The 26858-nt window shown below is 37.7% G+C and overlaps 1 protein-coding gene across 1 annotated transcript; it reads left to right on the top strand.

Annotated features, from left to right (window-relative positions):
- LOC141402882 (acyl-CoA synthetase short-chain family member 3, mitochondrial) lies at window positions 1–25482 on the top strand. Its single transcript, XM_073985008.1, has 6 exons — window positions 1–219; window positions 8801–9105; window positions 9174–9856; window positions 21029–21339; window positions 24600–24745; window positions 24826–25482. Exons 1-6 carry the CDS (start codon window positions 186–188, stop codon window positions 25333–25335), a joined length of 1989 nt encoding a protein of 662 aa, XP_073841109.1. The 5' UTR covers window positions 1–185; the 3' UTR covers window positions 25336–25482.
- The last annotated feature ends 1376 nt before the right edge of the window (window positions 25483–26858 follow it).

Genomic DNA, 26858 nt, shown 5'->3' with positions numbered 1-26858 from the left:
ATTAATTAACATACTGTTCCCTCCACACGAATCGTATTAACATTATTACTATTTGAAATATCTGCAAATTGAAAAATACATTTTCAGTTAAAACACTTCATTTGAGTTGAACGGATGTGTGAAGAGATAGTTGAAAATTGAAAAACAAATTGAAAAACATTTTAAATAGAATCGCAGAAAGGAATATGGCTGTAAATGCTGATACTGGATATTATAGTGGTACATATTAAAAATAATGAAATAAATTAATTCGGAAAAAATTGTGAAATTGAAAGAAAGTGTGTGATTTACAGTGAATTCTAACAAAAGAATACAAGGGATATATTCCTGACGAAAAAGGAATAAAAAAAAAAACAAATAAAGAACCATAAAGTTGCATGTGCAAGAATAATGACAGTGAACACTATTTTTCAAATACAATTGTTTGAGACCTTCAAAGCTATATTCAAGGACTTTTTCAGAATATTTATTGAAATACATATGTGGTACAAAATATGTGATATATTTTTGTGAAACTCAGATCATAGTTTTTTAACTTAAGGTACCTTTAGGTATCCTTTTTGAATTTTATTAATACATATTTTTTGAAAATCCAAAGGGTTATCCATTTCGTGGTTTCAAAAGTAAAAGTAAATAAAACACAAATGAAACACAACATCAGTTAAATGACCTCCACGTGAACTGTTGCAAGCATTGATTCTTTTGAGGTAATATTGGACCGCTTTTTGACACATATTGGGCGGTATCTCAGCCATAACTTGACGAATGTTGGTTTTTAAGTGATCTGCATGAACACTGTCTTTCGCGTAGCCACATATAAAAGGCTAAAACTGAAAACACATCCAACGTTTGAGTAAAGTTTTGTGCCATTTCTGGTAAAAGAATAAAGAACAATTGAGTCATTACTATACAAAAAACGGATGTCATAATCCATATGATTTATCTGCTGATGCGTTTGTTTCTTCTGTTTTGAAATCAATGCTATCATATAAAGGGCTACTAACAATACTAACAATATTGTTTATTCCACCAGTATCGTTGTTTATACTGCTTGGGAAGTGCCTTTTCGAAACAGTTAAGTGAAAATTAAAATAATTATACCTTTCCTCTGGGTACTGATAATTATCCCTATCCATTTCATTAGGTAATGTCTCTTTGTACCTGCCACTATTATTATTATTATGGTAACGGGAATTATTGTGATTGTTAGTAATTGTTTTTTGTCAGCTAAGATTATTGTTGTAATTATTTCGAAAATTCGTTTGAAAGCTATGACTTTGTGAGCTGATATGCTGATTATTATTATTGTAATTTGTATTATTCCTATTAGAAAAAATTACACTTGCTGGTCTATTTTGATTTAAGTACGGGTTATTAAAATTAGAACTATGATTTCTATTATTGGGAATGTTCATAGATGAAAATTGATGGGAGTTTCCCTGTATATTTCTTTTTTGATAATTGTATTAAAATCCTGAATTTGTATTCGAAAAACTATTATGACTATTAATTTGTGGTATGAATTGTGTGTTGGGATATGTCTCTGAAATATGTTTTATGTTATGAGTATTGCTGTTATATGTTTTCTGACCGCTATTCCTAATTAGACCCTGTTGATCTAGTAAAATATAAGCATCTCTCAATTTAGTGACGTTTCTATTAATTAAAACTGAAGCTAAATTTACATCAATATTATTAATAAAAGTTTTTTGAAATAATGTGTTCTACGTTTGCAGGCATGGTAGAACAAGAAAAGGTAGTAATACCCAGCTGACTGAACTGGGTTGTATTGTTAGTGTCAAATTCCATACGACATTTTATGTATTTATTTCTATGTTCGATGTATACTAGGGATATATATTTTTGAAGAACAAATTTATTCATCAGAAAAAGAAAACTATTTCTTATAAAGACGGCTTCATATCATTGACATGTAACCTCCTCCAGGTCCGAACGACATGCCGCACACTAAAACACCGCTTATAGAGGCGGTACAATATTTGTTAATATGTGTGGTATTTTGTTAAACTTGAAAAGAATAAAGCCCTAATAAACTTGTGCTTTTTTGTATTCAAAAGCAAACGATTGAAACAGCTTCTCTTTTTTCAAGGAATTACCAGCGACCCGAAACATTTTTGCAAGTATTCTACTTTCTGCGAGAAATTATGCATTTAGTGGAATGATATGGAAACATTCAAGTTGAAAATCTAACGAGTTTTCATTCATGTTTTTCAAAATATTCAATCAAATGTGAAAAATTATTAGTTTTTTAAATTCCAATAATTTATAGACATTTCCTTGTTTTGTTTACAAATACAACTGGCAGTAACGTTACAAACAAAAACAAATTCCTTTGTGGTTGTTGTTCGAGTTGTATTTGTTGTAGTATTTGCTCTGTTCCTTTACGTGCAAGAATCCTCAAGTTTTACAACTTTTTACTCGAAAAGCGTTCCTTTACTTCGGACACCATACAATTCATATGGGAGCAGTTTACAACTTTTACTACTTTTGCCGGTTTTACCACTTTCAAAAGTAAAGGAACCTTATATTTGTTCTACCATGGTAAGCAGGCAAGGCAGCTTATGTACTCACCCCTTAAAGGCCTGGGTACATAAGCTGCCTCACCTGCTTGCCTGCTTCATTTCTGACATAATAAACTTAAAAGAATAAAGAAGAAAAGGGCAACATAGTTCGAAAATGGTTCGGCCTTCTTTATTCTTTTATCAGAAGCAAGCAAGGCAAGCAGGCGAGGCAGCTTATGTACCCAGGCCTTAAGGTCTAGTCACACCTTCGGACCAAAGAGCGCACCAAACAGTGACTTTTTCCGGATGTAATAGCCTCGCTTCAATTACTTAAGGATTCTCAGAACCTCAAATACGGCAATTTTGTTTATTAACATACCCACCGAGTGAGAAATGTACTTCATCGCTAAAGAAAATTTGTTCAAAAATCGCGAAAAATCAATAAAAAAATCACCATTTTTGTAGTTGGTTTTGATCATTTTTATGCGTTGTGTGATAGTTAAGCGATCCATTTTCGTCAAGGTCAGACCTTCAACTGAAAAGAAAAATTGGTTCAACAAGTTATTTTGACAGATGTCGAATTCCAGTCCCATACTTTTGAAACCACGAAATGGATAACCCGTTATCAATATGCGACTCTGTCACAAGTTATGCTGAGATTTAAAGGTCTTTGCTAAACTCAGGATAACCTGTTTTAGAAATCCACTTCGAATAGTCTTATGTATTAATTGTAAAGTCCTCGGTACATAAGAAGCCTGTGCGCCTGGCTTTCTTGCCTAAACTTTTGGAAATTATCGGTGAATACTAGTGCATTTACCTAAAGTGTTTTTCTAAAATACTAGCGCCTTTACATAAAGGGTATGTAAATGCGCTAGTATGCTATCCGATAATTTCAAAAACGCAATAAAGGTGAGAATACAATGAGAAATTCATGCTTATCCGAGCCGTCATTAATGTAAAAGAATAACGAAAATCGAGATCGCATATTAATTAGGTAGTACTTGGCCTTTAGTCTTTCACATGAAATCAAGCCTGAAGCAAGCAACAAAGTTCATTGTATTTCAACCTTAAAATCGTGAATAGAAAACTATGGACCATTTGGAGACAAGAAGAAATAAGTTTGAATGTGTTGTTGAATCAGAGTTGTATTTTTAGACAATTTGTCTTGTGTAAACACAAAGTTAACAACACAGTCTTTAAATTGATAACAATATAGTATTTGCGGAGGAAGTACCTGAAGGAATGGACCGGAATTATTCCATTCGATAGTTATCGTGCCTATCAGCCATTTTCGTAGAAGTTTTAGGGATAAACAGGCTATAACAGACGAATCCATGGACGTGTAAACCCAAAATTTTTAACTGTCCTAATCAGGGTAAACGAGTTTAAAAATTTAAGGCCTGGGTACATAGGCAGCCTCGCCTTCTTGTCTTGTTTCCTTCTGATAAAATAATAAAGAAGGTCGAGCCAATTTCGAACTAGGTTGCCCTTTTCTTCTTTATTATTTTCTTTTTGTTATGTCAGAAAAGAGCAGGAAAGCAAGGCAATCAGGCGAAGCAGCTTATATACCCAGGCCTTTAAGGCCTCGACACAAAAGAAGCATGGCATTCTTGCTTAAGTTATATCTGATAAATGACTAAAGGCCTATGTACATAAGCAGCCTCGCCTGGTTGCCTTGCTTGCTTCTGATAAAATAATAAAAAAGAAAAGGGCAACCCAGTTCGAAATTTGCTCGGCCTACTTTATTCTTTTATTTTTATTATGTCAAAAATGAATCAGGAAAGCAAGGCAACCAGGCAAAGCAGCTTATGTACGCAGGCCTTTAAAACCAAGTTAGATCTAATAAAAATATTTCGGAATCACATTTGAATTAGGTCGAACCACGGTATAAGTAAAGAGGTAGATCTAGATGAAAACAAACTATAGAGCCTTGGTTTTTCCTGAATTCCTAAAACGTCAAAATTACTAAACACAAAAGCAAGAAGTGGGTTTGTTTACAATATATTTTTTTAGCATTTTATAAAAAAACGCTAAAAAATGAATGAATTGTCAAAATTTCTCCACATAATCGAATTGTGGAAGTGATGAAATGATTGTTTCAATGCAAAGCTGAAGAATTTCTTCCATACAAATGTTCTAAAAACAATTTCAAAAATCATTGAATTCGATTGTTTTTAAAATCGTTTGGCATATTTTTCAAACAGCACACACATACACAGATTGTGTATATAATTTTGAAGTTTTAGGAAAATTCGAAAGAAAAAAATTAAACTTGCAGATAGCTTTAGCTAACCTTTCTAATTAAACCATGGGTCGAACTTGGTCTTTAGTCATTTACCAGATATGACTTAAGCAAGAATGCCATGCTTCTTATGTGTCGAGACCTTTAAGCAAGAATGCCATGCTTCTTATGTGTCGAGGCCTTTAGGGACTTTGTTAAGGACACAGATTTCCTAAAATTATAAATTGATAACAATTTAGTCTTTGAGGATCAGAAGGAATGGTCCGACATAGTCCGTTTTGGAACTGGATCAAATGCTGCACACGCAGCATTTGACACCAGCCGTTGTTGTTTTCTTGCAATGGACTCTGCGATAAGATCGAGGAGAAATAGTGGACAGACGGTAGAATACCATGATCGCGTCGGTGCAGTAAACAAAGCTCAACAACATCTGCAGCTTACAGCGTCGAGATGGTTACAACGTACTGAGGAAGGATCGCATCAGAAGTGGAGGTGAGGCCTGGCTCTAGTCACCCATACATGGAATGTATGGGGGTAGCAAACACATGTGGAACTGCCGAGGTAGAGTTGCCGTCTGGTCTTGGTGGACTTTAGTGTTCATCATGAGTAGTGCTGCTTACAGCGTCGAGATGGTTACAACGTAATGAGGAAGGATCGGATCAGAAGTGGTGGTGAGGCCTGGCTCTAATGACCCATACATGGAATGTATGAGTGTAGCAGTCACATGTGGAACTGCCGAGGTAGAGTTGCCGTCTGGTCTTGGGGGACTTTAGTGCCGGTCCGGTCCTCGGAAACGACCAGAGGGATATAGCGTTGGCTGAGCAGACTGATAGCTCTACGTTTTGTACGTATAGTTATATAGTTCACCAGACATAACCATCGTGTCACCTGGTCTGGAAAATTACGTCACATGGCAACCCGTCATTTCTCTTCGATCCGATTTTATCACCTCTGAATGCCGCACATTCGTCAATCATGGGAAAGTTAATTGACCGAGTTTCAGAGAGTTCACTAAACACCGCTTCAGAGATTTGTCCAACCCTTCTGATGTTCGGGTAGCAGAAATGACGTTCCAAGACATCATAACTGCGGCAGCCGCTCGTCATATACTGCTGGTTGAATACCCGAAGTGAGACTAAAATTCCCAGCAGAGGCGACGGGATTAGCAAATGGCCGTGATGAGCTTCGTCGTGCCAAACCCTGTGATCGCAGAGTCAGGGAGCTGACACCGGAAGTTAACAGGTTGTTCGGTGAACATAAGGGGAACAAGCGGTTTAATCATATTCAGAAATGCAACATTGGAGCGGGAATAAGTGAATTTTGTGCAACGGCTAAGCCACTCTCAAACCCAGGAAAGAAGGAAGATAGGACCTCAGTCACGTTTGGCGACGTTACACTGACTGATCCGAAGAAATGTCTAATTAATTTATTTATTTTAATCGACAATTTGTCGAGCACCTGTGTAGTGACAGGACGTAGAGAAGAGTACTACGTCGCATTAGATCTCTTCGTGCCGAGGACGAACCACCACTGTTTACAAAGGATGATGTTGCGAATTTCATCAGGAACGCTAAATCAACCAAAGCGTTGGGCCCTGATGGAATCTTCATGGTAATGCTAAAACAGCTGGATGTGGCGGGAATCGAGTATCTCACTAAAGTTCTTAACCTGTCGATAGCCACCCACATCGTTCCCGAAGTTTGGGCAGGGTGGTCCCTAGCCTAGTGAAGCCAGGCAAGGATGCCAGCAAAGGCGAATCGTACAGACCGATTTCGTTTCTGTCGCCTGTAGCAAAGACCCTTCAGGCTTTAGTCCTCCCAGCGCCAGAAATAGCTATCCAGTTGCCGATCATCAGCATGGATTCCGGCAACAGCATTGTCCGCCATTACCACACATATTAGTCGAGGACTCGACGAGAGCAAGACGTGCGATAGAACAGTGACGTTGGCGCTCGACATATCAAAAGTTTATGGTACTGTAAAGCACTCCATGCTGTTTGAGGACATCGAGCAGACAACCCTCCGGCTAAGTTTGAAACGATGGATAATCAAGAGAGTAGAGTAGAGTAAAACACGGAGTTCTCCAAAGCGGGATGATATCTCCTCTCCTGTATTCCGCACCCTCCAGAGTAAATATCCGCCACTAAATCTACGGCCACAATGTTCACAACATGGATGGCAGAATTCCGACCACAAACTATAACTCTAGGAATCACATTCGACATGTTCATGTCGTCCGCGCATGCCACTGCTATCTGCGACAAACTGAGATGTAGGAAAAAAGTCCTCAAGTCCCTAGCCGGCAGCACTTGGGGTACAGATAAAGAAACCTTGTTGACTATAACGCGATAGGTCGGTCTGTGGTAAGCTATGCGCCAGTATGGTCTACGAATATGAGTGCAACGCGATGGAAAAATATTCAAACCTGTCAGACTGCCGCCATGAGAACTATAACGGAGTGCCTCCTTATGTCTTCTGTGGACGATCTTCATGAGCAGACAAAGATTCTTCCAGTACAGCAACACAATGCCATGCTAATCATCATATGGTAGATAGGACCCCTCCACCCAGGCATGTCCGGAGGAATCTTCATGATCAAGAAAGATAGGTCCAACGTTACAAGAGAGAACTCCTAGATCAACAAGCCTACAAAGCTGGTTTAAATAGCATTCACACGGATGGGTGTGAATGCGATCCTTGGAAAACATCCCAAATCTATGGCAGTTGAGGAGCAAAACATCTGCCCAGCATGCGGTACAGGCTTTGACTTCTAGACCCTGAATTTCACTACTAGTGCCCACACATATAATCCATTATCCTACGTTTCGGAATTAGCCGGAGGGTAATCTGCTCGATGTCCTCAAACAGCGTGGAGTCCTTCATAATATCAAAGGTTTTTGATAAGTCAAACGCCACCATCATCGTTCGATCACACGGCTTGCTCTGGTTGAGTATTCGCCTAATCTGCGTAGAGATTATTACCTTCCAAAAGCGGGCTAATGTTGGACCTATAACCTGGAGTACAGCTATTAATCGGCGGGACCCCCATACATTCCATATGCGGGTTGTTACGAGTCAGGCTCAAGCAAGGTAGGTCTGTATTGAACAAACTGATGCAACAGGAAATATAGTGATCCCGCCTCAGTACGTTGTAATCATCACAACGCTGTGAGCTGCAGTTGTTTTGGAGCTTAGTTCCCTGCACTGCCTCCACCATGATATTCTTCCGACTCCTAAAATCCTCTATTTCCTCGAACTTACCTAACAGTCCGTTGCAATTGATTGCTAAAATTATGAATTTCCAGCGATAGGAACTGTAGTGTGGTTTCGCATAAATCCAGTGTCGAAGAACCCGCCGCTTTGGGATTATGTGGTGTTTCATGTTGTTGGCTGCTGACAGCAGATAGTCATGAAAAAGATTACAGATTCGCTATGTGAGATAACAATGATCAGAGCATATTCACAGTTGACACCAGTTGTTTCATCTAACTGAGATGGAATTTGCTACAATTTACCTATCGCACACTGAACAAAACGATGGCTGTGATTTTGTTAAGTTAGCTCGGATTAAGACGGCTAGTAAATTTGTCGGCATAATTTGCTCACATGTGGGAAAAAACTTCCGATTAATGCAGCTGTCGCTGAGGCCGAGATCATATAGTTGTCTGCTGCGAATGCAGTTTATCGATGTCCGGTTTTCGTGTTGTGTCATTTTGTACTATATTCGCTACTTTGAATAGGGAGTAAAGGATTGCTTCAAAAAGATAGTAGATCGAACCGAACGCACGTCCAAGACACTTCATGATATCGGAATGTCTGAATGAAGGGCTGCTAAGTGTTGTCCCATTCTGTTGTGGGATGTTTTGCATGAATACCAAATGTTTCGCCGTTTGATTTTAATACTGCGATTGCATATCCGATCATTAACCAAATTGAGCGGTTAATCACTATAATAACCTGTAGTGTAAATGCCTTTAAAGCAACATCAGTTTTCTGTGAAAATAGCCTTAAAAACCATCTTGTTCTTTTGCTTTCAGGAGGCTTATCCGATGACAAACATGATGCAAAATATTTAGAATGTTATCGACGTTCTATTAATCAGCCTGGCGACTTCTGGGACAAAGTTGGGCATTTAATTGATTGGATGAGACCATGGGATCGGGTGCTGGATAACTCTCATCCACCGTTCACTAAGTGGTTTGTGGGTGGCTATTTAAATGCCTGTTACAATGCCGTTGATCGTCATGTTCTCCAGGGTAAGGCAGACAAGGTGGCACTGATACACGACAGTCCTTTGACGGACACAGTTAGGCATGTAACCTATGGTGAACTATACGAAAAGGTGTGAGAGAGAGCAAACAAATTTGAGAGCGAAGAAATAACATAACCGTCTCGTTTTCTTCTTTACAGATATCTTTATTGGCTGGTGGTATGGCCAGTTTGGGTGTGCAACGTGGTGACAAGGTTGTCATCTATATGCCCCTTATTCCCGAAGCTATTATGGCAATGCTGGCCACTGCTCGCCTGGGAGCTGTCCATTCTGTGGTCTTTGGTGGCTTTGCGGCCAATGAATTGTGTGCCAGAATCGAACATGCCCAACCGAAAATTATTATTGCCGCCAATTGTGGCATTGAACCGGGAAAAGTTATACCCTATTTGGATATACTACACAAAGCTGTGGACATGTCCAAGTGGAAACCATCCTGTAATGTCATCTTTGAGCGTAGCAATATCCTGCGTTCAGTGTTAAACTCGAAAACCGATATAAATTGGCAGTCGTTGTTAACGTTAAGTACCGGTATTGATTGTGTACCCGTTGAGGCGAACGAGCCCTTGTATATCCTCTATACGTCGGGTACAACAGACAAACCCAAGGGGGTACAACGGCCCATTGGCGGCCATTTGGTTACCTTGATGTATACAATGAAAACGATATATGGTGTAAATCCTGGTGATGTTTGGTGGAGCGCCTCCGATTTGGGTTGGGTTGTTGGACACTCGTATATATGTTATGGACCACTGTTGTATGGAGCCACAAGTGTTATGTATGAGGGAAAACCGGATAGAACACCAGATCCAGCACAATATTATCGGTAAGTGAATGTCAGAGAACATAATATTTATGGCAGATTGGGCGCCATAATTCTGAAAAATCTTTAAATTCAACAAAGAATTATGACAGATTGATTTGCCATATCCAGGTTAATGAGCTGAAAAGGTTCATAGTATTTCCCAAACCAACTACACAATTCCTTTGTCTTAAGATTGATACTTTGATTGTACGTTGGGTGCCATATTTGTTTAAGAAGCTTTACGTTAACTGTCAGCAGACAGAGCTCGTTTTAAAGAAAAGTTCCAGGTTGGACGCCATGTTTGTTAAGTTGCCCCTGTCCGAACGGAGTGTCATACAGGACTAATTAAAGAGAAAATACAGAACACATTTGCATTTGAAAGAAAAAAAGTTCGATGTCTGAGAAGCCACTCCGACAGCCGATATGTCTGATGAACTGCATAACTAACAGGGAAGATCATTTTTAATTAATTTCTCGTTGGAATCGAGCTTAATGACCGTTTATTTTTGGAAGTGAAAAGGGAAAGCTGAAGATTCGAACCCACACAACCACCACTATGTGACATGCATGTTTCGCCTTTGGTAGAGGCTCTTCAGACATATCGGCTGTGGAGCGGCTTCTCTGTCATTGAACTGTTTTTACTTTCAAATGCAATTTTTTACAACAACAACGGGTATTTGCCCATTTAGTTGTGCTTTCATGACAAACGTTTAGCGGTGCCTTTGAAAGTAATGAGTTTGGCTCTGAACGCTAACACGCCGTGACAGCACCTTTTTTCTTGCGTCTTTCAAGGACGTGGGTTCAAACTAGTTACATAATTTGGTGGTTGTGTGCGTAAAATTAACATTAAAATGAGAGAAAATAGTTTAGAGAACATTTGAAGTTGTCCTACCTGAGACTCACCACTTGCACCACTACGACCCGCGTCTAAGCGATATTCATTAATATCACTACTTTCCCATTGTAATGATGCGATTTTTCTCAGTACATCCTGAATGTCTTTTCAAGGTGCGTGGGGATCCTCATAAAACACGTAAACAGCTGATTTAGTAGAAGGTCTGTTGAAAACCCCATCCAGCTTCACGGTTGTTATTTCATGTTTACTGAAATTGGAAAGTGGGATTAGATTGAAATCCTTTTAGCAATGATATATATTCTCACCTTTTCCTCCGCTTGATGTGGTCGTCCATTCGCTTTGTTTTTGAATAATGGTGATGCTCATGTTGAGGGTTAGGAGCAGCTGTGTTCGCCCATATACGTTATCGGACGTACAACAAAAGTATACCCTCTGAGAATCTGCCGTTGTTTAACAAAGGAAAGACACTCTCAGAGAGGCTAATGCATAAAATGTTTGACCACCTCCACCTTAAATATGTTTCATCGCTTTTGTCGATGTCAAACATAATGAAAAATCCGCAGTTCAAAATTCTTTGATTACTCGTCTAAAGAAAAATATTCTTCTCGATTAATTTCAGTATCCTCTCCAAATCCCAATTTACATTAGGCAAGTTTACTTGCGGCAATTCCCTGTTTGTAAGAGAGAGTCCATACTTACATTAAGCAATTTTCCTTGCGGCAATTGTCCGTTTGATGGTGAGAGAGGTGAGGCATATGGTAACCCTTTGCCTCTCAACACCATCTCTCACCGACAAACTGACAATTGCCTTTTATAAACGCAAGAGGGAATTTTAAAAAGGAACAAGAAACATTGCCGCTAGTAAACTCGCCTAATGTAAATCGGGACCAAGCAACAAATCCAGCAACCAATAACCGGTCGGCTTTTGAATTTGCATCACGCTTCGAGCTATACTCTCATGTTTGCTGTGAATTTCTGCCAAGTTAGAATACTTTAGTATCCTTATGTCCCTACCTGATCTTCACTCAGCAACTGATATAACTATTGGTGCCAACAATCGCTACACTTAGAGCAAAGTGAACTATCTCCAGAGTAGATTTCATATCATGCCTAGGGTTAAGTTCCGCATATAGTTCTGGAATATATTTCAAATGAATTTGAAATTTCGACGTCGACACCAAACAATGTAGAAACGACGCAAATGTTGATTCTGTTTTCCTCTTTAAGCTGAGCACTCACCTATCAGTCTGCCCGACAGCATTTGTGATAGTATGTGTAAATTTTCGAAAATGTATGTGTGACTTTTTCAAGAATGATGAAAATCAAAACTGTTTTGAATTCAAAATGAACCCCCATCAGTCTAGGTGAATTGTGTTTATTTTCAAATTGTCAATAAACGATTTTGAAAACCAGAAAATAATGTTGGTGTAGGAACACAAAAAACGTAGAATTCATTAATTTTTTGGAGGAGAAATTCAAGATTTTTAGACTTGACTGACTGATGCTTCGTTCTACACACTTGTCAGTCATACATACAGAAAGGGTTCATCGGACTGACGGCACAGACTGATAAACGAGTGGGGGCCTTAAGGATGTTTTTTTCACTCATGAGGTGATCTTTCCACTTTCCTTGCTCAGCTACTGACTGACTCCCTAGGCTTTTGTACCATTTGGGAAAATTTTTGCCTCTCCGATGATGTTCTATTCTTGATCGATACCGAGTCATACGTTCGGACGGACGATGGACAGCGATAGTCTTACCCGTATATGTTCTTCTGAAGGCTTCTTTGCTACCACGCTGGACAGACTTGCTCAACTTACTAGGCGTTTACACCAGACAGTTTGTCTTCAAATACAACTCTGATTTACTAACACATACATATGCTCTGTTCCAGAACCTGCAAGAAGCTACTATTTTTTACTACGATAACATTTATTGCTTTATGTTATCGAAAAAAATAGTAAAAATTAGTAGATTCTTGCAGTACTGGAACAGCCCAATACATTTGTCGTTTGTCTCCCAGCTGTCCATCATTTTTTCATAGACTGTAGGGTTAACAAATTTTTGACATTTTGTGAAAAAAGAAGTGAGATGATAATTTAAAAAACAAAATATGTGAACGGAGAACAAAAAGAAATCTATGATTTTCATTCTTAATTTTACAACTGTTTCTGCAGTTGTCTGGACGCCTACGTCACAGAGGCAAGTTGTGGGTTTTTGACAATCAAAACATGAAGTCAACTGTCCTGTCTTTTGTAAACGCAGGGTTAGGACTTAAAGTCTATAAAGAATTTGACGCTAACGCAACTCGCGTCTTAAGAGCAGTACACATTGTCAGTTTTGAATGTCGATATTTCGCAATTATCGATTACTGTCCAACCGTCCAGCAACCACAAAACATTTTGCGGTTGCATGATGAATGACAACAAGTAAGAAAAGCGTTAAGTTCGGTCGGGCCGAACTTTTTATACCCTCCACCACAAATTTCAGCCATTTCGGTGGATTAATGTGGCCACAACCTTCAAAATACCGAAATTCGGAAGGTACCGTTCTATGGGGGCTATATGATGGCGTGGACCTATACCTACAAATTTCTGGGGGAAAGTTTTATACGCCTAAAGAAGACTAAATACCAAATTTCAGCCATATCGGTGTGATAATGATGCTATGCCTCTGGAAACACAAAATACAAAGTTACAACCGATTCTTTGGTCAAATGGGTCTAATACATTCAAAATATATTAAAATGACGCGTACTTTATATGGGGCCTTATATGGGGGCTATACCAAAACGTGGACCTATATAACCCAACTTTGGTAGGAATATTTTTTGGCCTCTGGAGACACAAAGTACCAAATTACAACCAATTCGGTGGTAAAATGGGCCAAATATCTTAAAAATTCCTTAAAACGACGACGCGTCACGCGTCTTTTTGTATGGGGGCTATACGAAAGCGTGGACCTACATAGCCCGCTTTCAATACAAAAAGTCCTACGTAAATATAACATATTTTCCCAAAATTTCATCAACCTACGTCAATCCGTTCGGACGCTAGAGTGATTTCCACAGACGGACAGACAGACAGATTTGGCCATATCGATGTAGAATTGCACGCTGATCAAGAATATATATACTTTGTGGGGTCTACAATGATTATTTCGAGTAGTTACAAACGTAGTGACAAACTTAATATACCCCCATCCTATGGTGGAGGGTATAAAAATGAACGGCCACACTAGCAAGCAACAACAAAGCTGTCATTCAAAACTGACAATGTGTACCCAGCTTTAGAGCCACAACCCGGTTCTGTCGGCTGCAAAATTGTTGACTACAATAATGAATAAAAATTTCGTGCGAAAGTTGTTACTTTTCCGCAATTTCACACTTTTTTTGTATCCATAGGAAAACATTTTTGTCGAATCGCCGAGAATATTTCATACCCAGCAAAATCTTCGATGTCAAGGATGCTATTGAATCATGGGTGCAAGTGATCTGGCATGTCATCTTTTTAGCATTTTCACTCATGAATTTTATATGAGCGTGACCACCATAAGATGACATTCATTGTCGGATCCTAAGCATGTCATTTTGACCAATGCTTTGACATGTCATTTTCACCAACCCTTTGGCATGACATTTTCATGTCTTGTTTGTCCCAATTTACATTGGGCGAGTTTACTTGCGGCAATTGTCATTTTGTAGGAGAGAGAGGTGAGGCATATGGTAACCCTTTGCCTCTCAGCACCCTCTCTCACCTACAAACTGACAATTGCCGCAAGTAAACTCGCCTAATGTAAATTGGGACTTTGGAAAATGGAAAATTCTGTATTGAAATATGATTTTCATGACAAACCAAACTCTTTATTAATTCAAACTAATTCATGAAATAACTAGAACTAATTTAGCAGCATAAAGATTACACCCAAAATTTCAATTTTATCACCGCCGCTCCACCGCAACAGAGTTTACTTCGTCCACTCTCATTTTGGAAATGTATACTCTTTTGTTTTGATGTCGCTACATGTAGGGATGTACAAATCGACTTGTTTGTTTCTAGTGATCTGTACAAATGATTCAAATGCTGATGAAAAGATCGGATCTTTCACGACTTCCTTTGCATTGCTTTGAACCAATGCAAAATATGCCATGAAATCACGTCATCGCATAGAACCCCTTCCTTCAAATTTTGCTGGGTAATTAAGTGATTTTAGTAGTTTTCGTTTTAAAATACTGATTGTAATAGAATTTTACTTGTTAAAATTACACTGTGACACAAAATGGAACTCAAAGTCTGGGGGGTGGAAATTTTCTTTTGGAGATGAAAGCCCTTGGTGAGTATATAAATAACCAAAAAGGAAATTGTTGCCATAGGTCAAGTTTCTGAGATATAGCGCGATTAAGTTTTTCATTTTTCTCCCTATAATACTTGGGAAAATAGCTCTATATCTCTGTATACATATCAATACATAACCAATAACGAATATACAGAAAAACAAAACATATGTGGTATGTTCCAGAACCTGCAACAAGCTACTATTTTTTACTACGATAACATTTTTTCCTTTATGTTATCGAAAAAAATAGTAAAAATTAGTAGATTGTTGCAGTACTGGAACATACCAATGGTTGTTCTTACCTAAATCTTCTTACCTAAAATCTTCTGAGCAACCTTTTTTACAGAATATTTGGATGTTGAAAAATCTCATCTTGTAGTACTTTTAAGTACTTAAAATAGAGGACGAAAAGGATATGAAAGACATTGAGTTAGAAGAATGAAATGTTCTACAAAAAGATTCGCCAATCCATGGTATAAGTAAAGAGGTAGATTTAAATGAAAAAATTTATAGAACCCTTGTTTTTCTTGAATTCCTAAAACTTCAAAATAGAAGCAACAAGTGGGTTTGTTTACAATGCATTTTTTGAGCATTTTATAAAAAACGCAAAAAAGGAATGAAGAGTTAAGCTTTCTCCACATAATCGAGTTGTGAATATGATAAACTGATTGTTTCAATACAAATCTTACCAATTTCTTCCATACAAATGGTCTAAAAACAATTTTAAAAATCATTGAATTCGATTGTTTTTAAAATTGTTTGGCATATTATTCAAACACCACACACACATACACAGTTTGTTTATATTTGGTCTGTTCCAGCACTGCAAGAATCTACTAATATTTACTATTTTCCCCGATAACATAAAGGAAAAAATCTTATCGAAGTTAAAAATAGTAGCTTCTTGCAGGTTCTGGAACAGAGCAATTGTTTTGAAGTTTTAGGCATACTCGAATGAAAAAATTTAAATTGACATAAAGCTTTGGCTAACCTTTCTTATTAAACCATGCGCCAATCGATTTGACTGAAGACATGTCATCTCAAAACGATGCTACGCCAAACAGAGATATAGAGCTATCTCGGAAACTTGACCTATGGCGTCAATTTCTTTTTGGGTTATTATAATATTCAAAAAAGTTTTGCAATCGTTGAAGTTGAGGATTACCACTTAATAAATCGGGAATTGTAAATATATTTTATACAATATGAATATATTTCTGTTGATTGAAGTGTTTTAGCCACGATCTGATAATATGGACCATAACAAATAATTTACGTGGAATCTGTGTTGGTGGCAATACAAAAAAATGGGTAAAAATGTGTTGAAGTAAACAAGTTTTTTTTTGTGTTCTTTCTTGATTTCTGGCTAAACCACACCACATTCAGCCCTGTGCTCAAAGAAAGAATTAAAGAATACCCCTTGGGTAACATGGGTCTAATGTATGGTTTTTTGATATAAACACTTCATCACACAAAAATTGATGCTGGCATTTTGAAGTTTTGATATCGGTGTTTTTTTAATTGTTGTTATAGTTAAAGAGCGCAACCAGATTATCGCCTAAGCTATTTATACGATCGTAGAACTCGCGATTCCACGTCGTTTCATGTATATCTCATGAATGTGCTCTGACAGCTTCCTGGCTAAGAATAACTCCAAAAAATGTTTTCTCCAATTTTTCGCATTAAACCAAAAAATATATTTAATTAATTCTCTTTCGAGTTGAGCTGTTAGGCCTTTAGAGATACATTGAAAAATTAGGAGTCTACCGAAGTCCCACGCATCCAACCATTACACTACGTTTCACGGGTGGTAAAGCCGATCTTCAGGTGTATCATCGAAATTATGGGTTTAGACCAATGGTGCACAAGAAGAGAATGCTATTTTGGGTTTTTGTATGGGAAACAGAGTTGTAGTTAACTTTTTCGTAAAGACGCGTGCATGGCTGGTTTAGACCCCAAGTATGTTTGGGCGACAATTCGGAGCGTTTGAGCAATGTGCGTCCGTCTGCTGTCTGGCTGGTGCGCCCGATAACTCTCGAACGAAGCAATCAATCGTGTCCAAACTTGACATTCGTAATATTTTGTCTAAACTTAGTGAAGGTTCGAAGATGGTCAATATCGGTCCACTCCTTCCGGTACCTTCCTCACAAAAGTTCAAACAAAAAATGGTGAGAAGTTACCGAATTGGTCATAACTTCGAATATGGTAATATTGCCTCAAGGCATAGATCGGGTTAGAATATGTACTACCCATCGATCCATTCCTTCGGGTACCTCCCACACAAAATGCGAAAAAAGTCAAAGTCTTTTAGCAAATTATCCTTGCGGGCGTCTTTACGACGGGGCAAGTCAATACTTCCTGAAATAATAGGCCAAAATCTCCAAAAAACCTACTGGTACCAACTTAATTGGGTACTACGTAAGATAACCCAAGAAGGGAGAAACCGATTTGATCTTCGAATTGTGTCCGAATATCGAATACATCGGACCACTCTTTCGGGTACCTTCCACGCAAAGTTTAGAAAGAGTGCAGTTTAGGGACTCGTCTGGGATAGTTTTTAAATTTTTGACAATATGTTTTAGCTCTGTTCCTTTACGTGCAAGAATCTTCAAGTTTTACCACTTTTTACTCGAAAAGCGTTCCTTTACTTCAGACACCATAAAATTCATATGGTAGCAGTTTACAACTTTTACTACTTTTGCCGGTTTTACCATTTTCAAAAGTAAAGGAACACGCCATTTGTATGCGGCCCTAGTTAAAGCAGTACATTTTTTTGTGTAAATCCATACTTCCTGATAAATTGGCCCGAAAACTCAAAAAAAAAAAACCTATAGACGTCAGAGATATTGTGTTTGCTTCTTTTCTTTATGTCCGAGGCTGAGGGTATATCTCTGTCAGCACAGCTGAATGATACTTTTTTACATGTTCTTAAAGATTTTATGTTTGTAGAGTTATTTTTAAGATAAAATTCTTGTTTTTTCAAGAAAAGTTTCTGGAATTTTATAATCAAAACAGCAAGAATTGTTCTATTTAAGAAAATCTTCGTCCTTTTGAGATTTGAAAGAATTTCTAGCTGTAGACGATATTTTTCTTTAGTGTTAGGTATTTTGAATTGAAAATATTTGATCATTTGACCATGCGTATATATGAAAACACTAATTCTCCCAAGAATCACTAATAATTGCATCTTTAGATCTTTTAAGATCAGAATAATCTGATAAAGATTGAAATTGGGAGTTGATATTTTGAAAATGTTGTTCTTCAATGGGAAAGAGTCTTAATAAATTAAAAGTATACTATTTGTCCTCCCATCTACAATATTTTCTCATTAGACAGAGCTAAGAATTACATAACCCTGCGTTTACAAATGACAGGACAGTTGACTTCATGTATTGATTGTCAAAATCCCACAACTTGCCTGTGTGACGTAGGCGTCCCGACAAATGCAAAAACAGTTGTAAAATTTTGAATGAAAATCGTCGATTTCTTTTTGTTTTCCCATGGTAGAATAATAAAAGGTAGTCTCATCTGTCAAATTTAGGTAAATGCAACCCTGTATGTCTGTACGGGAGCTTGTCAAATACAAAACAACAATAATACGAATGACATTCAATAACAAAAACAAAATATTGTTTGTTTTTATATTTGTGTTTATAATCAATTATATACATATCAAATATTCCAACTAATTTTCCGGCTGCTATGGCGATCTAAAGCAACTACTTTTGCCACCATCAACACCTATGCATGCTGTGGAGCATGAATCAACCACATGACATGACACTACAACAAATGCTCCCTTGTTTAAATCTTTGTATTGGGAACTCCTTTTTACTGGAATTTGCGAGGCCCACAGATGAAACTATCATTCGATTTGGAATAAAAAAATGCCACAATATCCGCAGCAGCAACAGCGCGCTTTGAATTTTGTTTAGGAAGAAATTTTTATGTTTTGGTATGTATTTTGATTTCCCGAAAGGAGTTGGCATAATCCAAAACGTTCAATAGTTTGGGCCCCACATTATCCACTGCTGATACAACAAATTTAGCAAAGTTTATCCCAAGATTAACAACAGCACTTGCATCCACCGCAACATTGTCCGTGGGTGTCCTATTTCAAGAACTAAAAACTCATCTCCACCATTCCTAACCCTAACCAAAGCTTTATATATGGAGGATGTGTGGCATTTTGACAAAAGAGACTATTTCTATCATAATGCATCTGCTGAAAATATCTTATATTTAGTGTGTTTTTTATTAATAAAACGTATAAGTATATGTAACAAATTGGACATACAATTATTTTCAATTTTTTACTTTATCTATTCGTAATCCGTTCCCATGCCGATTGTAGAGCAGACACCCAATATCAGATCATTTGAACATCGTTCGATTCTCATCAAGAGCATCGAATCAGGAGACAGGTGAGTGAGGTTAGTGGGCAGCTAAACAAATGCATCGTGTCATACGGTCCCAATCCACAAGCAGGGAATATGTTGGGTATCGTGGCATCAATTCGGCGGCTGCTTCGTCAGGATTCTTCCAAGTGTGTTACCTTTGTAATGCCTGCGCAACTGCATCAGTTTGAATGCTATTTAAGCCTGACTTAATATGCTCGTTGATCTCGCTTATATCTTATGACCTACCTCTCTCCAGATCATGAAGATCTCTCCCGACGTGCTTGAGTGGGGGAAGCCTGTTCAGTAGATCGTGTCAGGGATGCTCACGACGGTAACACTCAAGCCAACAAAACAACAAGATATTGTCGATGCAGTACCGGTAAAATCATCGGCTCTTCACGATGATAGTCCACTGGTGTTGATTTGATTTCAAGAGTTCAAAATTGGTGGACACCTTGCCCTTGAGTCGTGTTTGTCTAATTACAATGTCACATTGGAAGACCAGGCGAGAAATCAAGACTCGGGCATAAAGGCTTCAGACAATTCAATTTGCGTAATTGCACAGCATACATTTGTTTATAGTCTACCATGATTGCTGTTAATTATTTGACGAGGCCCTTCCGACAATTCAATCAATTGATCATTGAGTTTTTATACCAACTCACGGAACTTGCTTAAGGTCCATAGCACTACCAACAGCGGGATGGGAGAGTATCTATTTTTCTTCCCTGTTTGTCCATCAGAAAAAAGGAAATTTTAAACAAAACATTTTTGGTTTCAGTATTTTTTGTAAATTCAAATGAAAATGACATATGTATGTATACCATTCAGTGTCAAATTCAGTTTGGCAATGAATGTACTCCAAATTCAAAATTTGAAAAAAATTTTAAACAGCTATTAGCATGAAACTACCTTTCTTCTTGTACCATGTTGTTTTCCGTTCACATATTTTGTTTTTGTTCATGTTCTTTTGTTTTTAACACATTTCAATTATTATCTCACTTATTTTTACAAAAATGTCAAAAATTTGTCTTCCCTACTGTCTGTGAAAAAAATGATGAACAGCTGGAAGACAAACGACAAATGTATGTATGTGTTAGTAAATCAGAGTTGCATTTGAAGACAAACTGTCTGGTGTAAACGCCTAGTAAGTTATTGCTCTGTTCCAGAAAGGAAAAATTGTCAAAATTTCAAATCTAGAAAAAAGTACTATTGTACTGAATTTTCTATCCCTACTTCTTACGTTGGGCGCCATATTTATTGAAATTCCTAACATCAATTATTTTAATTGATTTTTTTCAAATTCATAATTTATGTATGTATGTATATGTATGTACATGAATAATAAAATGGGGGTTATTCTGAATGAAAACTCCCTGTGAGTTTTCTCACTCTCTCCGTTAAGTTTAAACGGCAAAGAGACAAAACTCAAGGGGAGATTTCCCATTTAGATATTTTCTAAGAGATTCTTAAACAGCAAAACTTGCTTTTTCAAATATCTCTCTGAAAAGAAAACCATATTTTTCACTTTAGGAATAGCGTTTATAATATGCATGAATCGGATCATAATATGTATGAATAATTTCATTTTGTTATTTTAGCGTCATTGATCAACATAAAGTCTCAGCTTTATTCTCTGTACCCACATCGTTCCGTGTACTGCGTCGTGTTGATCCCGAATGTAAACATGGTCGTAAATATTCATTGAAATCATTGCGAGCGATTTTTGTTGCTGGTGAACATTGTGATTTGGAAACGAAAAATTGGATTGAGAGAATATTTAAGGTGCCGGTGTTGAATAATTGGTGGCAAACAGAAACAGGATCAGCTATAACTGCAACATGTTTGGGCTTTAATCATCGTCTCGATACACCGCCATTTACAACTGGATTGCCATTTATAGGATATAATAGTAAGTACAACGAATAAATTATCTGTCTCTTGAGTGTCGTTTTACGCCTTAAAACAACAACCACATGAAAAAATCGTAAATGGTGCCTAGTTTTTTCTTGAAGTTTTCATATGGTTGTTGTTTTGACGAGTAAAGGGGTGAGTACATGAGCTGCCTTGCCTGTTTACCTTGCTTGCTTCTGATAAAAGAATAAAAAAGAAAAGGGCAACCCAGTTCGAAATTTGCTCGGACTTCTTTATTATTTTATTATGTCAGAAATGAAGCAGGAAAGCAAGCAATCAGGCAAGGCAGCTTATGTACGCAGTCCTTAAAGGTTGCCTTGCTTTCCTGCTTCATTTTTGACATAATAAAAATAAAAGAATAAAGGAGGCCGAGCAAATGTCGAACTGGGTTGCCCTTTTCTTTTTATACCCTCCACCATAGTATGGAGGGTATATTAAGTTTGTTTTTCCGTTTGTAACGCATTGAAATACTCATTTGCGACCCTATAAAGTATATATATTCTTGATCAGGGTAAAATTCTAAGTCGATCTGAGCACGTCCGTCCGTCCGTCCGTCCGTCCGTCTGTGGTAATCACTCTAGCATCCACAAAAATAGAGATAGGACGCTGAAATTTTGGGAAAATGCGTCTTTTGTTTGCAGGCAGGTCAAGTTCGATGATGGGCTATATCGGTCCACGTTTTGGTATAGCCCCCATATAACGGTACCCCCCGATTTACGGTATTTTGACGTTTTTAGCTACATTTTCAGACCGATTTGGCTATAATTTGACATCTAGGGTTCTTAAGTATCAACAAACATATATAACAAAACTTGTGGACATAGGTCCACGTTTTGGTATAGCCCCCATATAACGGTACCCCCCGATTTGCGGTATTTTGACGTTTTTAGCTAAATTTTTAGACCGATTTAGCTATAATTTGAAATTTAGGGTTCTTAAGTATCAATAAACTTATATAATAAAAGTTGTGGACATAGGTCCACGTTTTGGTATAGCCCTCATATAACGGTACCCCCCGATATACGGTATTTTGATGTTTTTAGCTACATTTTCAGACCGATGTAGCTATAATTTGACATTTGGGGTTCTTAAAAGTCAATAAACTTATATAACAAAAGTTGTGGACATAGGTCCACGTATTGGTATAGCCCCCATATAACGGTACCCCCCGATTTACGGTATTTTGACGGATTTAGCTACATTTTCAGACCGATTTAGCTATAATTTGACATTTGAAGTTCTTAAATATCAATAAACTTATGTGACAAAACTTGTGGACATAGGTCCACGTTTTGGTATAGCCCCCATATAACGGTACCGCCCGATTTACGGTATTTTGACGTTTTTAGCTACATTTTCAGACCGATATAGCTATAATTTGACATTTAGGGTTCTTAAGTGTAACTAAACTTATATAACAAAAGTTGTGGACCTAGGTCCAAGTTTTGGTATAGCCCCCATATAACGGTACCCCCGATTTACGGCATTTTGACGTTTTTATCTACATTTTCAGACCGATTTAGCTATCAATTGACATTTAGGATTCTTAAATGTCAATAAACTTATATAACTAGTGGACATAGGTCCATGTTTTGGAATAGGCCCCATATAACGTTACCGCCCGATTTCAGGTATTTTGAGAATTTTACCAACAAGTTTTAACCGAATTATCTGTAATTTGAAGATTTGACATTTGAAATTCATAGTGGTCACCACACCTCTCCACCAAAAATTGTCAAGAAAGCCCCCATATAACGGTACCTTCCGATTTTCAGTAATTTGATGATTTTAGCTACAATATTAAACCGAACAAGCAGTTATTTCACATTTGAAGTTCTTAGTGGTCACAACACCTCTCCATCAAAAATTGTCAACATAGGTCCATTTTCGGATATAGCTCCCATGTAACGGTACCTCCCTATTTTCAGTAATTTGGCAATTTTAGCTACAATTTTTAACAGAACTAACTGTAATTTGACATTTGAAGGTTGTAGTGGTCACCACACATCTGCATCAACAATTTTCATCATAGCCCCAATATAACGATACTTCCCTATTTTCGGTACTTTGAGGATTTTACTTAAAATGTTTAACCGAACGTAGGTCCATGTTTTTGTATAGCCCCAAAACAAACCTCCCGATTTTCCGTACCTTAGCTTTATTTTTTGGACGAACATTCTGTAATTTGAAATTTAAAAGTCAACAAAAATGCTGCAACAACAATTGTTCATTTAAGTTCATATTTTCGTATAGCCCAGATACCTCCGAACTAGCTGTTAATGACATTTGAAGTTCCCACGTTATGTACCGATTTTCGATATTTTGAGGATTCTAGCTAAATTTTTTAACCGAATTAGGAGTTATTTGACATTAAAGGCTCCCATCAAAAACTGTCAACATAGGCCCATGTTTTATTATAACCCCTATATAACAGTACCTACCAATTTCTAGCCCACCAAAAATTGTCAACAGTTAGATATAGGCACCATAAAAACGGGCCTCCCGAATGAAGCATTTATGTACATTATCTGACATTTTAACGTACCCACTTAAAGTTGGGGACAGGAATGAATATTTTATGGTGGAGGGTATGAAAAGTTCGGCCCGGCCGAACTTAATGCTTTTTTACTTGTTTATTCTTTTATCAGAAGCAAGCAAAGCAACCAGGCGAGGCAGCTTATGTACGTAGGCCTTAAAATGGCACTCAACGGACCGATTATATTTGGCACCATAAAAGTCTCGGCACAATTGCTCCATTGAGTGCCGCGTAACAACAGGTCTGTCTGGTTACTTTCCCAGCAAGAATTGTCCGGCAAGTACTTTCTCAGAGAGTAAGTCCCAATTTACATTGGGCGAGTTTACTTGCGGTAATTGTCAGTTTGTAGGTGAGAGAGGGTGCTGAGAGGCAAAGGGTTACCATATGCCTCACCTCTCTCTCCTACAAAATGACAATTGCCGCAAGTAAACTCGTCCAATGTAAATTGGGAAGTTTGCCCAGCAAGAGTTTGCAAACTCTCAGTAAAAGAACTGTCAAATCGCTCTCTTTTGGTAACTTTTTGTGACAACAGACGGCTTCCAGCAACAATTGGTATGGATTTTTACAAATTTTAGGGTAACCAGAGAGACTTATTTATCCACATGAAAACTTTAAGACAAAACTTGGCATCACTCACACTTTTTCATGTGATGTAAATGCAGCCTTATTTTATTTTTAGATGTGTCTTTATCTCCCTTTCTGTCTCTGCTTTTCCTTTTCAGTAAAGGTAGTGCATCCCGATGGCTCGGAATGTGCACCCATGGAATTGGGTCGAATTGTTATCAAATTACCCTTACCACCCGGTAATATGTCCACCCTATATGAAAATGATGAACTATTCAAGATTCTTTACTTCACAAAATATCCGGTAGGTTTTTGTGGGCGCAATTATTTTATTCGTTCTCGTTTTCGCATCATCGCCATCTTTTTTTCTCACACTACTACTAGGGTTACTACGACACCATGGATGCTGGCTACAAAGATGGAAATGGTTACATCTTTGTGACAGCACGTGCCGATGACATCATCAATGTTGCTGGTCATCGTATCTCCACATTGGCCCTTGAAGATGCTGTATTACGTCACAACGATGTTGCCGATGTTGCTGTTTTTGGTGTTCCGGAACCGACAAAAGGTCAAGTGCCCTTCTGTTTATATGTACCACGAGAAAAATGCCATAAAACAGAAGCCAAATTATCGGCAGAAATTATACAGAAAATCCGCGAAATTGTTGGACCCATAGCCTCGTTTCGTTTGGTGGCACCCGTTAAGGCTTTGCCACGCACCCGATCGGGTAAGACAATGCGTAAAGCCATGGCTGATTTAGCCCGCAACGAATTGGTAGTGTTGCCATCAACAATTGAAGATCCCACAGTGTTCGTGGATATACGAAAGGCGTTGCAATGTTTGGGTTATGCCATGAATGCTGCATATCCTGTGGTGGGCAATAAACAATAAACAAACAACAAAAAATATGTATATTGGTCAATTTTAAGCGATTATCTCTGTATGTATGTATGTATCTATATTTGTATGTATGCCTATATTCTAAGTAGAAAATAACTGTAAAAGCAATCATCGAAATAAATTTAATTATCATTTTAATCTTTTCGATTTTTTACATATGATTGTCATTTCACGTCAATGTTCGGCTCGGCACTAATGGAAATTCCCGCAATATTTATTCTATTTTCACAAGTGTCATAGTTTCGTTTACGTCAAAATAAAACCAAACTGCAACCGAATAATAATATCCACAGAATTAACATACATAGTTGCTATGCCCCCCTTATTCCGCCACATTTGCAAATTTATCAATGTTTATCGTCGTCATAGGCCCGTTACATGGCAAAGTGAAGCAATTTATTTATTCAAATTGTATGCAAATAAAGCCACAAATATTTATGCACCATGAAGAACCACTATTTTGTCTACGAAAATAAAACGCAATTTAATGTTATTTTATTTTTGATTTTATATAATCTGTCAATAAAGAAAATGTCAATACATTTGACTCCAGGAATTAATTTCCTGGTGTTTTTATTTTTAGCAATTAAATTTTGCATGGCACACATGGGGTCCGACTAAAAGAACTATGTATATTAAAATTCACATACGAGTACATACATATTTACATATGTCCCGGTTTTGACAAGTGAATTTTGAAAATCATTAAAAGTTGTATTTTGCTGGAATATGATCTAAAGTTAAGCCTAAAACACATCCAACGTTTCAGAAAATTTTTTGCGTCATTTCTGGTAGAAGAATAAAAGACAAAGGCAGTCAAATATGAATTTCCTTTATTTTTTCACCAGAAATGGCGCAAAACTTTACTCAAACGTTGGATCTATTAATCTATCATGGGCGTGGGGGCAGCTGACCTCACCCTAGAGCCATCAAAAAAGGTTTTGGAAAATTATAATGTGATACAAAAGTTGAAAAAAAATTGCAGGTGTTCTGATGTACTATTTTTTATTTTATAACGGCAAATGGGCGACTAATATCTTTCGAATAGGCTATATTTTTTATTATTTGTTATTATGTTTGTATGTTCGTTCTTCTGTTCAATCTGGCTCTGGGTCTATCTCCAGTTCCGGGAAAGTGGCTGCTTCGATGGGATGTAACCACAGATCCACTGGAGTTAGATGAGTAGGTTTGATGGGGCAGTTGAAAAGGTGTTTTGTGTCGTGCGGGTCCATGCCGCATACTGGGCAGATGTATTGCACGGCGCGATCGATTTCCGCCCAATAAAAATTTAGGCGACTGCAATATCCCGAGCGTAGTTGAGCCAAAACTACTCTAGTTTGTCGTGGCAGCTGACGCTCCTCAGCTGCAATAGATGGGGGATGTATTTCGAGGACTTTATTCACACTATAATTGCTTAAGGCCTTGGTAACTGCATCCGTGTGAATACTATTTAAGCCTGCTTGATACGCATGTTGATCTAGGGGTTCTCTCCTATATTATTGGACCACCCTCTC

The sequence above is a fragment of the Musca autumnalis genome, unplaced genomic scaffold (assembly GCF_047663935.1).
Source record: "Musca autumnalis isolate F117 unplaced genomic scaffold, ASM4766393v1 scaffold_1, whole genome shotgun sequence".
In the NCBI taxonomy this organism is placed as follows: domain Eukaryota; kingdom Metazoa; phylum Arthropoda; class Insecta; order Diptera; family Muscidae; genus Musca; species Musca autumnalis.
Note: the sequence above shows the minus strand (reverse complement) of the source record. Positions and strands in the feature narration are given on the sequence as shown.